Raw genomic sequence first — 13,180 nt, forward strand, 5'->3', positions numbered from 1 at the left:
AAAAGCCTTCAGGTAAGACACAAAACGCAGAGGGAGAAAGGTCCTCCTTATTGGATGCCTGATAATACAAACATGTGAAATGGACCAGTCCTGCCTTATAGCACAAAGTATCACATTGCACTTTTCCAAACATCTAAGCAGGCATCTCCATCACTCTAAGCTGTTTCTATAATGCAAGTCTCAGTGTACAGTTTCCAAAGCATCTGTTGAAAGAAAACCCAGTTGAACCCATGGGCCATCTTTAATGAAACTGCACAGGAAGAATAGAGAGAACAGCTTTGGAGAGAAGCATGTTTTCAAATCTCAGCTGCCAACCAACTAGCTGTAGCAGGTTGCTTATTCTCTCTACACCACAGCTTTCTTGTCTGGAAAGATGGGACAAATGCCTGTTTCCAGGTTTACTGTACGTGTCCTGCCCCATGTGTGGGAGTAGTGTTCTTGTCACTGTACTATCACTGGTAGTGTGGGTGGCATATTTGCTGTTAGTGCTGTTGTTTATTATTCACAAAAGGAAGAGGACCAAGTTGTTGGTTTGCTTGCTTGCACGCTTGCATGCTGGGGATGGAAGAAGGGCCTCACACATGCTAAGCAAGTACTCTGTCACTGAGCCATATCCCCAGAGGGCCATATTCTTCAGGCCTAAAAGCCATCATTATAGCTTAACAACAAAAACTGGGTTTGGAATAAATTTCCTAAGAGCATAGCATCTTGGGAGGAGAAACAATTTTAAATAAGACCTACAACTGTTCAAAAGATGAATGAAATAAACCTACATAGGGCCTAGAGCCCAAAGAAACAAGGCAGCTACTTTACAGCATCTCTGACTAAACCCCTAGACTTCAGTAAGTTCAGGAGGGTTACTGGATTGTACTCCATAATCAGGTTTGGACTTGAACTTTCTCCCTTGCTTGCTGTGTGGCCTTGGGAAAGCTGCCACGGAGTAGCTCAACTCCACAATATTCCAGGGCATCCTTTCCATACCCTGTGGAACCAAATGGGCGAAAGCTGACCAAATGCAAAACACCTCTTAGAGGAAACTCACCTGCTGGCCAGCCCCATACAAATGAGCAGTCATCTGCCTGGGCACGAAGACAAGGTACAATGTGTAGTCTTTATAGGAAAAGTCAACCTCCCACTGTGGTTGAACCTGAATCCAGCGTCATATTCTTTCATGAACAGCACAATTGCACTTCAGCAACTTAGCCAAGGCCAGTCTTGCATCACTTCTTACTCAGTTTCAATTTAAATAAATAAAGGCCTGATGAGGACAAATGCTACTCCAGAGGAAGCACAAACACCTGACCCAGTCAAGCCACTGCAAAGCTGAATACATATAATCCTCACTTCGGTTACCAAAAGAAATGTCTCTCAGTGACATAACAACCAAGGTGTCTTAATCTACTCTCATTAACAAGTTCACAAGATCAAGTATATTTCCTGCAACTTTAACTAAAACACTTAAGTCACTCTTGTTTGGTCCATTTCATAAATTCTGATGAAATTTTGATAATTTCTGCTGTGCTAGCAGTAAGTTGTTTGCTTGATGAGTACCACTTAATATATTAAGCAAATGAGAACGCCATGCATTTTCTTTACAACCTGGATAGTTAAGATTGAAGTTTTATGTTTCATCTCAGTATTAATTATTACTGCAGAATTAGTCAGAGTTTTTTGTTTGGTTGGTTTTTGGGGTTTTTTATTTGTTTATTTGCATACATGGCCTATTTCTCCCTGTTCTTCCATCTGTGGTTTTGGAGGTGCCATCCCATTCTGCTCAGGAAGGTGGGGAGAATCTGTCTGAAAACAGAGCTCATATGAAAGAATCCAACAAAAGAAACATAATGAGAGAAGGTGGCATATGCTAATACCATTTGAGTACCTGGATCAAACTATGCCTGAAGCAATAGCCTGTTGTTTTGTTTTGATTTCCACTCAAGTGAGCCAATAAATTTTGTTTCGGATTTAGCCATTTTCAATTAGATGTTCATTAACATAGAAAGTGTAACAAAGAAAAAAGTTTTGTGATTATCTGACAAGTACCGCTATTGCTGTTACTCATTTTCTTTAAAAAATGAGCTCAGCTTTATAAATTTTATTTATAAAATAAAGGAAAATAAAATTTTTGGACGTTGTGTTCAAATTGTGTCAAATTTATAACAAAAATAGGTTAAAATACATTCTTTCAAAGGAATTAGCATTGAAGAAAGAAAAACAAAAAAAAAAGTTTTAACTGCCAGTCTTACTGACAGTTCTCTGTAAAAGCAGAAAGGAGTTGCTTAGGAAAGAATCTTTAGTCACAAAATCAAGAAAAGGAGGATCATCACAGCATCAGAACTAATTGTTCTAAAAAGCACACACAATGTTTTCAGTGCAAACTTGGAACGTACCTGCCAGACCAAATCAGGACTAAATTTAAAACTTGGAGATTCCTGCAAGAAGACAAATCACAAAGTACTTTATTCACCTGCTTCCTTTCCTTTTCATTCAGGTGACTTTAGTCCTCTGGCAGGAGATGTGGTGACTGCAGAAGAACTACCCCCTCTTTGGTGCAGGCAGATTGTTTTCTCCAATGCTCACCCCACAGAGACCTACCTATTCTAAACTCTCAAAGTCCAGAGGTGTACATAGAAGTCTAACAGAGCTGATAGGCTACAGTTCTAAATGTGCTAGGATTTAGGCGAAATTTACCAGACTTATACAGCAAGCACCTTTCTTGACTTGATGCAAAGTGTGTATGTGGGAACAATGGAGGTTCAGAAATCTACCCTCAGTTTCTCTAAGAAGCAAGCAACAAGTAGGGATGACTTGTGAGTCTTAATGCATGCATTTCCCTTAAACCACAAGACCATTTTACTCAGGAAAGCTCTTTGCAACTTTACACTTTGCCAAGGCACTAGATGATATTGATACTCACCAAAGCTAAGACAAACAGAATCCCAAGTTCCAGCCTTCAAGTTTAAGGACCAGTTCTATTCAGTACTTCAACCCTAAAAGGGTTGTCAACATTCCCTTCAATCTCTAGTGCACAAAATTGGATAGGATCACAACCTCAGTCACAAGTATACACATGGCAGAGAAGACCCTCCACCAGCTGCCTCCATAACTTAGTTTAGGTATGTTGAGTATAAATGCTAACAGGACCCAGACTTCATGGACAAACATCAAACAGTGCTTTCTTAAATTAGCTGGCATCCAAAAAGACAACAGAAAAACTCAGGCTCGGTTTCTTGACAAATATATTGATATAATTTGTCCCCAAAATATGTTCCTATGCCTACAAATCAGCATCCCTGGCATCCATAAAAGAAAACAGCCAGGCTCATTTACTGAGCATACCTATATGTGAATTTGCCTAATAACCTATGCTTATGCCTTCCCATGCAGATAGCCTTATGAGTGATCTTATTTACTATCTTTGTTTTATAATAAGACGCGCTATTTACTATCTTTGTTTTATAATAAGACAGTAAATCAGAATCAAGCAGAATTTGTACTTTAAGATGCAAAAAGTAGCTGTTTTTGAATACAGACACTTATAAAAAAAACCAAAAAAAAAAAAAAAAAAACCCAGCAGATTAGGAGAGTTGCCTCTCCTGGCTTCTCCAACAATTTCTAGAATTCACTTTTTCTTTATTTAAAAAATAGTTGTAATTTGGAAACAGATTGTATATATGTCCTATTCTCTATTACTATTTGTGTTGGGACCTGCAGAGGTCAGTGTGGAGGTTGGCAGAAGGGGAAAGGAACCATCCTTGGCAAAACAAAAATCATCTTTTATCCTTCCTTCTTTTTTTCCTTTTTTTTTAAAGCCTAAACCAAGTTTCAGTTTTGGGTGCAATGTGATAAATGAGTACAAAATCTCAGGTATAAACCACTGTTCTCTAGGTCTGGAATCTGTTTTCATAATAAGTTAAAATTACATAAATTCAAAACAACTGATTGAGCCAGGATTGAGAAATCATTCTTAATCCTATTAATATTTTATCCTTTCAAATAATATTTTTTAGACCAATTTGCTGCAAATACATGATGAGTGCCTTGACTCATTAAACCTTACTAGGAGAACACACAGTGTTAAAGCCAATGTTCTACGTTACTTCTAAAAAAAAAAATCACTTGGATGAAGATACTGTCGTTGATTGGGAAAAAAAAATCCGTATTCAGAATGGTACATGCCAAGAATTCAACAGTTCAAAGTAGCTTCTTCTCTTCTAGGACTTGGGAGTTTTTTGGCAGATAGCTCAAAATCACATATTTCAGAAAAGACAGAAAAATCATTATTCTATCAGTAACCTTCAGAATTCTCTCATAGACTGAAGGGGTTCAGGAATCTTTCTGAACACCTCAAGAGAGGTTAAACTCAAGTACAGAACCTGCAGACTGCAAGCATCTTCATTATGAAAACATTTTGCTTAATAGAACAATTTAAATTAAGAACTATTTATTCTTAAAACGAGTATTTTACCATTTTCTTCTTTCTTGCAAAAACTGGAACTAAAAAGACTTTAAATTTCTAAATATTAGCAAAGCAACCCGTGTTTCATTTAGAACTGCTTCTTAATCATAGAACAGGGATTGGCCATCACTGTTGACTTCATTATTCTTTACATGCCCTAAACCCAGGAGAGAGAGTTTTGTATTCCTTTATAGTTTATCTCGATGTCTCTCACTGTTATCTTGATATTTTGTGAGTACTTAATAAATTAGTATTACTTCCAAGCTTGCTTAGAATAAAATACTGGAGTTAAAAGAATTAGTCTTCAAAAAGAAAATTTTGCTGATAGTATAATTTTTAAATTATTTAATGACTCTGATACACCTAAAATAATTTCCCTTTTGCAAATCCTAGTTTCTCAAAGGTGAAATTCTACCTTTAGAAGTAAATACTTTTAACGTACATACAAAACATTGACCATACTTTGGAATGATCCCAGCTTCTTTCAAACAGAGATACTTGAGCCCTTTATTCTTTTACCTAGAAAAGGCATCTTAATTGAAAGGCCAATAAATTAAATGCATCCAGGAAAGTACAAAGATCCAGAAGGAAAGCACCCACTAGGGTGCCTGAAGAAAAATACAAAATTCATTTGACACATTTGTTAGGGAACACGACTTTGTTAGAACAAACTCCCCAGGCACAGCTGTTTTTGACAAATGCACTCAGCTCCTACCTTCATTTCAATGACAGTCTGGAGAGCCTTCGTCTTGGCTGGCTCCGGCTGAAGTTGGCTTCTTCGGTGCAATTCCTGGGGAGGAACACGATAGAAATAAGCCTGACGGTTCATCCTTCTGTTATACCATGACCTTTACGCAGCTACCACACAGCCCACCGGGTCCAGGTTTCCTGTGCACTGACATAAACAAGCTACAGGTGCCTCTTCCCCCACAGTCCTCAGCATCCCTCCTGCCTGCAGCCTGCCTTCCGGTGAAATGTTCCTGGCACATGCGCTATTTCTGAAACTTCCATCAATAATTAATGTCAACTGTGACAAAGCCAGCAAGTAATCATAGTCCAAATACTGTTCAACACTGGGGCTGATGCCCAGCCATCAAATCATAATTTACTAAATTACATTACTCTGTGCTCCCAACACAAACACAGCAAGGAAACGGAGGGAAGAAAATGACTAACGCGGTTGCAAATCCTCAGCACGCATGGCACTTCGCTACCGTGGTAGGTTTGAAATGAGCAATTTAAAACCATTTCAGTACAACTGTGACACTTTCTGGAGTGATTTGATGAAACCCTGAGAATCTATGGCTTCTGAATTTACAAAATCACATCTGTGGGTGATACGTTTATTCATCATGATGCCAAGAAATTAAAATTGGCATTAATATCAACAATGTTAGAGGAGAGCCAAAAATGGTCAAAGCCAGATGTGGACCCAAGAACTTATGGAACAATGATGAATATTTCTTTTTTCTTTTTTTGTGGGGGAGGGCAGTACTGAGGTTTGAACTCAGGGCTTCAAACATGGCTCTACCACTTCAACCATGGCCCCTGCCTATTTTTGCCTTTTTTTTTTTTCACACAGAGGCTCCCACTTTTGCCCTAAGCTGGCTTTGAACTACAATCCTCCTACTTCCACCTCCCAAGTAGCTGGGATTATAGTCATGTACCACCACACCCAGCATGAATATTTCTTTAGGAAAATACCCAACAACACACCGAGTATGGTGGTATACACCTGCAATGCAGCCACTCAGGAGCTGAGGCAGGAGGATCCTGAGTTTGAAGCCTGCCTGGGCTACACAGTGACTTCAAGTTTAGCCTGGGCTATAGAGCAAGGTCCTATTTCAAAAAAAAAAAATTTCAACAAACCACATAATTACAATTTTAAGCTTAAAGGCTCACTTTTTGCATACCTCTTCTCGAAAGACTCTGAAAACTTTGTCAAGACTTTGAAAAATTGTCTTAGCAGAAGAGAAGAGATAAAATGTACTCACGTCATGCTTGGGTTTTCTTCATAAATACTAACAGTTTTATATGAGAGTGAGGCCGGGGCAGGAGTAAACGCAGGGCTCATACCATGTCTAGACTGCTGGCACAGGTCACTCATACAGGACTTCTGTTAACTCACTTCTACTTCCAGGAAAATCAATTTAGAGTCAACATGGAGCCTCTCTATGTTGTTAGAACCACTGGACCATAAATACTTAATTTTTTAAAATAAAAATAAAGAACCTGGGAGGTGGAAACAGCACCAACATAATTTCTAGCTTTTTCCAAGTAAAGGAATATAAAATTAACTACTTCCATAACTACCAGCTACTGCCACCAGTATTTCATAAAAACACATTGATGTAAAAATTGTCAGAAAAACCAAACCCCACAATAAAAGATAGTCCTACCAAAGATAAGAGAGATAAGCAGATAGCTTAAACAATGAGAAATCAGCAACCCACCAGAACCAACTTCAAGCCACCTAAATGGCATCATTGAATGCAGAATTGAAAAAGTGCTACAATTTAGATATGGTTTAACTTGGTCCCCAAAACTCGATTTGTTGGAATGCTGGTCCCAAGTGTGACAACATGGAGGACCTTTAAGAGGTGGGGCCTGACTGGATAAAGAAAACATGGTACATATATACAGTGGACTATTATTTAGCCATAAACAAGAATGAAGTTATGTCATTTGCAGGAAAATAGATTAAAACAAGCTCACAAAGACAAATATCACATTTTTCCTCATATATAAAACCTAGACCTAAAAAAGTAATAATATGACATGATTATAAAAGGGAACCAACATGTGGGAGGAGGAAATGAGAACATGATTTGGGGTGGGAACCAACAGGTGGGAGGAGGAGGAAAGGAGATGGTGACGGTGGGTGAATATGATAGAAGTACTTTATATATGTGTGTGAAAATAACATAATGAAACCCACCAAAAAACTATTTTAAAAGAAGGGGGAAGGGAAGGTAGATAAGAAAGAGTAATATAGATGGGCTCAATTTGATCAAAGTATATTATATGCATACTGTAAAGATCACAATGAAAACCCTTGTTCAATTAATTTATGCTAAGAAATTTTTTAAGAAATACATACATAATATAATAAACACATCACTTTATCTTGGAAAAAAAAAAGCGAGGCCTTATGGGCACTCCTTAGGTCACTGGGGGCAATGTCCATAGCAGGGAACTAAGTTACTTCTCATGGAATTCTGGTTAATTTTCACAAGATGGTTGTTACTAAAGAAGAATCCTGCTCCCCACACTGCCCATGTGCCAGTTCTGAGCATGTGACCTCTCCCTCTCACTGCACTCTCATTTTGATGCCCATTATGATGGCAGTGCCATGTTGTTTGAACTTTGAACCTCTAGAATTAGAGCTAAATAAACCTCTTGTCTTATAATATACCCAGCATTGGGTATTTAGTTACAGCAATGGAAAACTGACTAATACAAGAAAGGAGGAAACAGCAGCACCTCAATAGGTAGTATTTCCCATGACACACACACAATAGATATAAAAACCTTAAGAAAATAGATAACAACAAATTGTAATTAAAATTAGGAAGTTATAAGTCTTAATATGATTTATTTAACTGTGAGTATATATATACAATTTGTAACATTAGCTGACAGAACAAATTTTCACTATTCAGCTGTCATGGGTCACAATGTTATAGTTCCAGTACACCAAGGAGTGAACCCCAGGAGGACTCCAACCTCCAAAAGAAGCTACTTAGCCATCAGCATTGCTCCCAACATTGTTAGAATTCACTGCTCAATACAATCTCACGTATAAGAAAGTAGAAAGTAAGCCACTCATCAGAGTTGCTGTGCATTAAGTGGTAGAAGAATTGCATTTCATAGGTTACCAGTTCTGAACCAAGTGGCATCAAAATCATCTTTTAAAAAGACTAGAAGAACTGGATATGGTAGTACATGCCTATAATCCAGCATTCAGGAAGCTGAGGCAGGAGAAGTTTGAGGCCAGACTTGGCTACATAATAAGACCCTATCTGAAAAAACAAAAAAGGTCAGAAATGAATACAATAATTTTCATACCATAACTAACCCATTTCAGAATAAAAATTATGAGATAATTTGGAGATAAAGGACAAGCCTGCATAAAGCAAATAGAAATAATTAGGAAACATCTTACCAAGAGAATGAAAATAAAAACCACAGAGTAAGTGGCATGTGCTGTTATAATTTCTGCCAAACATAAAACATTGCAAGGACACACATGTGATAAAAAGCTAAACTTGTGGCAACAGTTTTGTAAAAATGGAAACGATTCACTTTTCTATAATAATACAAGCTCTATTTTAATATAAACTACCTCAAAATCCAGATTGGGCCCTTCTCAAAAAATAAAACAGGTAAAAATCCCTATTATCTAGGACTTGTAATTTTCTTATCTTAACTATACTCTTTTTCAATCCTGATTTCATAGTTTCTGAACATCATCTTAATTCCTGAAGTATCAGGTGAGAAAGGAGTGTAACCTGTGTACAGAAAACATGGACCTCCTCAATGTCCCATCTTAAACATTTCATCCACCTCTGAGAGTCTGTAAATTCTCACTCTGTTTCTGGCAGAGAGGACCAGTTAACTCATAAATACCTGTGTTCCTCTTCCTCAGTGTAGAGCTATTTCTAGAAAGTCCCTACTACCACCATCACCGTTATGTCTACATGGGACTTATTTTGGGCCAGTGAAACACAGACAGATATGAAAAACTCACCTTCCATAAAAACATCAGACCTAGTCCTCAAAAATCCCTCATTTCCTATCTGCTGATTTAAAGTGAAGAACCCCAAGACCCAAAAAGAAGGCAGAACACTAAGAAGAAAGGAGTTTGGGTCCCTGAAACACCATCTGAAAAGCCTTCATTAGAAGGGAGTGTGGATGAAAAATAAACTTCTGTTAAGCGTCTGAGCTTCCAGCCTTTACCTGCAGAAATCCCAGTACTCTCTGCTTTCACTGCTGCAGGTAAAAAAAAAAAAAAAAAAAAAAAACCTCATTAATACTATACTGCTTGATGCTGTTGAGTTGCAAAAGATAGCACAGGATTGTTTCCCAAATTTTTCTAAATAGACATTAAGATGAGATAGTTGCTGGATGCTCTAACTATCCCTAATCATCTGAGAGATTCACTCATGGTGCACTGATCATAAATAACTCATGAAAATTCCCCAAAAACAATTGGTCTTCTCTAATATAGGTATGAGTGAGCACAAATTTTAACTTAAATCATCAAGTGCAATGGCTCTTAATTTTTTTCTGGGTCACAGGTCTCTGTAAGAATCAAATGGAAGGGTGGATTTTCCGCAGAAATGGACACATAAGCACACGTGTGTGCACACACACGAAAAAAAAAAAGCAAAATGCTGCACATCATTTGATTGGTTCACAGGGCCTGGCTCAGCATCCCAGAAGCTTACCTATGAAGCAGGGTTGGGACTAAGAATGACTTATTGATAGGAAAGTACACTATACTGGGAGTTGGAAGTGAGAGGCTTAACATTGCAGCTTGAGATGTTAAAAAAAAAAATAGGAGGAGGAATTTTAAGATGGCGGCTAGAGGTAGGAAGCAGAAAGCGACCCTTCTATAGTGAAATCTTGGACAGACGCTGAAGACACACTTTGCAGGAATAATCACCGAGAAAAGGCATAACTTTGACCCCTCCACATCTCCAGCCGGTGCAGAGAATCTCCACTTCACGTTAAACGGAGAAACGAGGAGGGCCCCTGGGGCCGCCAGTGGCCGGCACCCATTCGGCTTGGGAAGACGCGGACCAGGTGAGCTTCGCAGTACCGCGGTAGCCCCACAGACAAGCCTGGGCCAGAGCAGCATAGCCCCCTGGACAGACTGACCTCCATGCGGGAAAAAAAAAAGAGAAACTGAGTACTAAGCAATAAGAACAGTTAAGACAGTAGAGAGTAACATCAAGTTAGGTACACACAATCAAACCTTCAAACAACTAAGACAACTAAATGGCAGGAATCACCACATACCTATCAGTACTAACGCTTAATGTTAATGGACTTAATTTACCCATCAAAAGACACCGTTTGACAAAATGGATTAAAAAAGAAGTTCCAACAATTTGTTGCTTACAGGAGACTCATCTCACCGACAGAAATAAGCATATGCTTAGGATGAAAGGCTGGAAGAAGATTTACCAAGCCAATGGCCCCCGAAAACAAGCAGGAGTAGCAATACTTATCACTGACAAAGTAGACTTCAAACCTACATTGATCAAACGAGATAAAGAAGGACATTCCATACTAATAAAAGGGGAAGTAGAGCAAAAGGAAATAATAATCATCAATCTGTATGCACCCAATTTCAACGCACCCAATTTCATCAAACATACCCTGAAAGACCTAAAAGCATATATAAACGCCAACACAGTGGTTGTGGGAGACTTTAACACCCCATTATCATCAATAGATAGGTCATCCAAACAAAAACTCAATAAAGAAATCCAAGATCTAAAATATGCAATAGATCAAGTGGACCTAGTAGATGTCTACAGAACATTTCATCCAACCTCTACACAATATACATTCTTCTCAGCAGCCCATGGAACCTTCTCCAAAATAGATCATATCCTAGGGCACAAAGCAAGCCTCAGCAAATATAAGAAAATAGAAATAATACCGTGCATACTATCTGATCACAATGCAGTAAAAGTAGAACTCAACAACAAAAGTAAAGACAAAAAACATGCAAACAGCTGGAAACTAAATAACTCATTACTTAATGAAGAATGGATCATCGATGCAATAAAAGTGGAAATTAAAAAGTTCCTGGAAGTCAATGAAAATGAAAAAACAACCTACCGGAACCTATGGGACACAGCTAAGGCAGTCTTGAGAGGAAAGTTTATAGCCATGAGTGCATATATTAAAAAGACTGAAAGATCCCAAATCAATGACCTAATGATACATCTCAAACTCCTAGAAAAACAAGAACAAGCAAATCCCAAAACAAATAGAAGGAGAGAAATAATAAAAATAAGAGCTGAAATCAATGAAATGGAAACCAAAAAAACCATACAAAGAATTAATGAAACAAAAAGTTGGTTCTTTGAAAAAATAAACAAGATCAATAGACCCCTGGCAAACCTGACTAAAATGAGGAGAGAAAAAACCCAAATTAGTAGAATTAGGAATGCAAAAGGGGAGATAACAACAAACACCATGGAAGTCCAGGAAATCATCAGAGACTACTTTGAGAAACTATATTCAAATAAATTTGAAAATCTAAAAGAAATGGACAGATTTCTAGATACATATGATCATCCAAAATTGAACCAAGAGGAAATTAATCACCTGAATAGATCTATAACACAAAATGAAATTGAAGCATCAATCAAGAGTCTCCCCAAAAAGAAAAGTCCAGGACCTGATGGATTCTCTGCTGAATTCTATCAGACCTTTAAAGAAGAACTGATACCAACCCTCCTTAAACTGTTCCACAAAATAGAAAGGGAAGGAAAACTGCAAAACACATTTTATGAAGCCAGTATTACACTTATCCCCAAACCAGGCAAAGACACCTCCAAAAAGGAGAACTATACGCCAATCTCCTTAATGAACATTGATGCAAAAATCCTCAACAAAATAATGGCAAACCGAATTCAGCAACACATCAAAAAGATTATTCACCACACCAAGTAGGATTCATCCCAGGGATGCAGGGGTGGTTCAACATACGAAAATCAATAAACGTAATAAACCACATTAACAGAAGCAAAGACAAAAACCACTTGATCATCTCAATAGATGCAGAAAAAGCCTTTGATAAGATCCAACATCATTTCATGATAAAAGATAAGAAAACTAAGAATAGAAGGAAAGTTCCTCAACATTATAAAAGCTATATATGACAAACCTACAGCCAGCATTATACTTAACAGAGAAAAACTGAAACCATTCCCTCTAAAATCAGGAACCAGACAAGGATGCCCACTATCTCCACTCCTATTCAACATAGTACTGGAATTCCTAGCCAGAGCAATTAGGCAAGAAGAAGGAATAAAAGGAATACAAATAGGTAAAGAAACTGTCAAAATATCCCTATTTGCAGACGACATGATCCTATACCTTAAAGACCCAAAAAACTCTACTCAGAAGCTTCTAGACATCATCAATAGCTATAGCAAGGTAGCAGGATATAAAATCAACATAGAAAAATCATTAGCATTTCTATACACTAACAATGAGCAAACGGAAAAAGAATGTATGAAAACAATTCCATTTACAATAGCCTCAAACAAAATCAAATACCTAGGTGTAAACCTAACAAAAGATGTGAAAGACCTCTACAAGGAAAACTATACACTTCTGAAGAAAGAGATTGAAGAAGACTATAGAAAGTGGAGAGATCTCCCATGCTCATGGATTGGTAGAATCAACATAGTAAAAATGTCAATACTCCCCAAAGTAATCTACATGTTTAATGCAATTCCCATCAAAATTCCAATGACATTCATTAAAGAGATCGAAAAATCTACTGTTAAATTTATATGGACACACAAGAGGCCACGAATAGCCAAGACAATACTCAGTCAAAAGAACAACGCTGGAGGTATCACAATACCTGACTTCAAACTATATTACAAAGCAATAACAATAAAAACAACATGGTACTGGCACAAAAACAGACATGAAAACCAGTGGAACAGAATAGAGGATCCAGATATGAAG

The 13,180-nt window shown here is 37.7% G+C and overlaps 1 protein-coding gene across 18 annotated transcripts in view; it reads right to left on the reverse strand.

Annotated features, from left to right (window-relative positions):
• The window catches only part of LOC109683367 (ERC protein 2), a 998,591-nt gene that overhangs the window by 666,999 nt on the left and 318,412 nt on the right, over positions 1 to 13,180 (reverse strand). For all 18 annotated transcript variants that reach the window (XR_012436318.1, XR_012436316.1, XR_012436319.1 and 15 more), the window contains one exon: positions 5,172 to 5,246. Coding sequence is in view for 13 of the 18 variants with exons in the window: in XM_074043977.1 (XP_073900078.1) it covers positions 5,172 to 5,246 (75 nt within the window). In the remaining 5 variants the exon portion in view is untranslated. The remainder of the gene's footprint in view (positions 1 to 5,171; positions 5,247 to 13,180) is intronic.

The sequence above is a fragment of the Castor canadensis genome, chromosome 10 (genome assembly GCF_047511655.1).
Source record: "Castor canadensis chromosome 10, mCasCan1.hap1v2, whole genome shotgun sequence".
Taxonomy (NCBI): domain Eukaryota; kingdom Metazoa; phylum Chordata; class Mammalia; order Rodentia; family Castoridae; genus Castor; species Castor canadensis.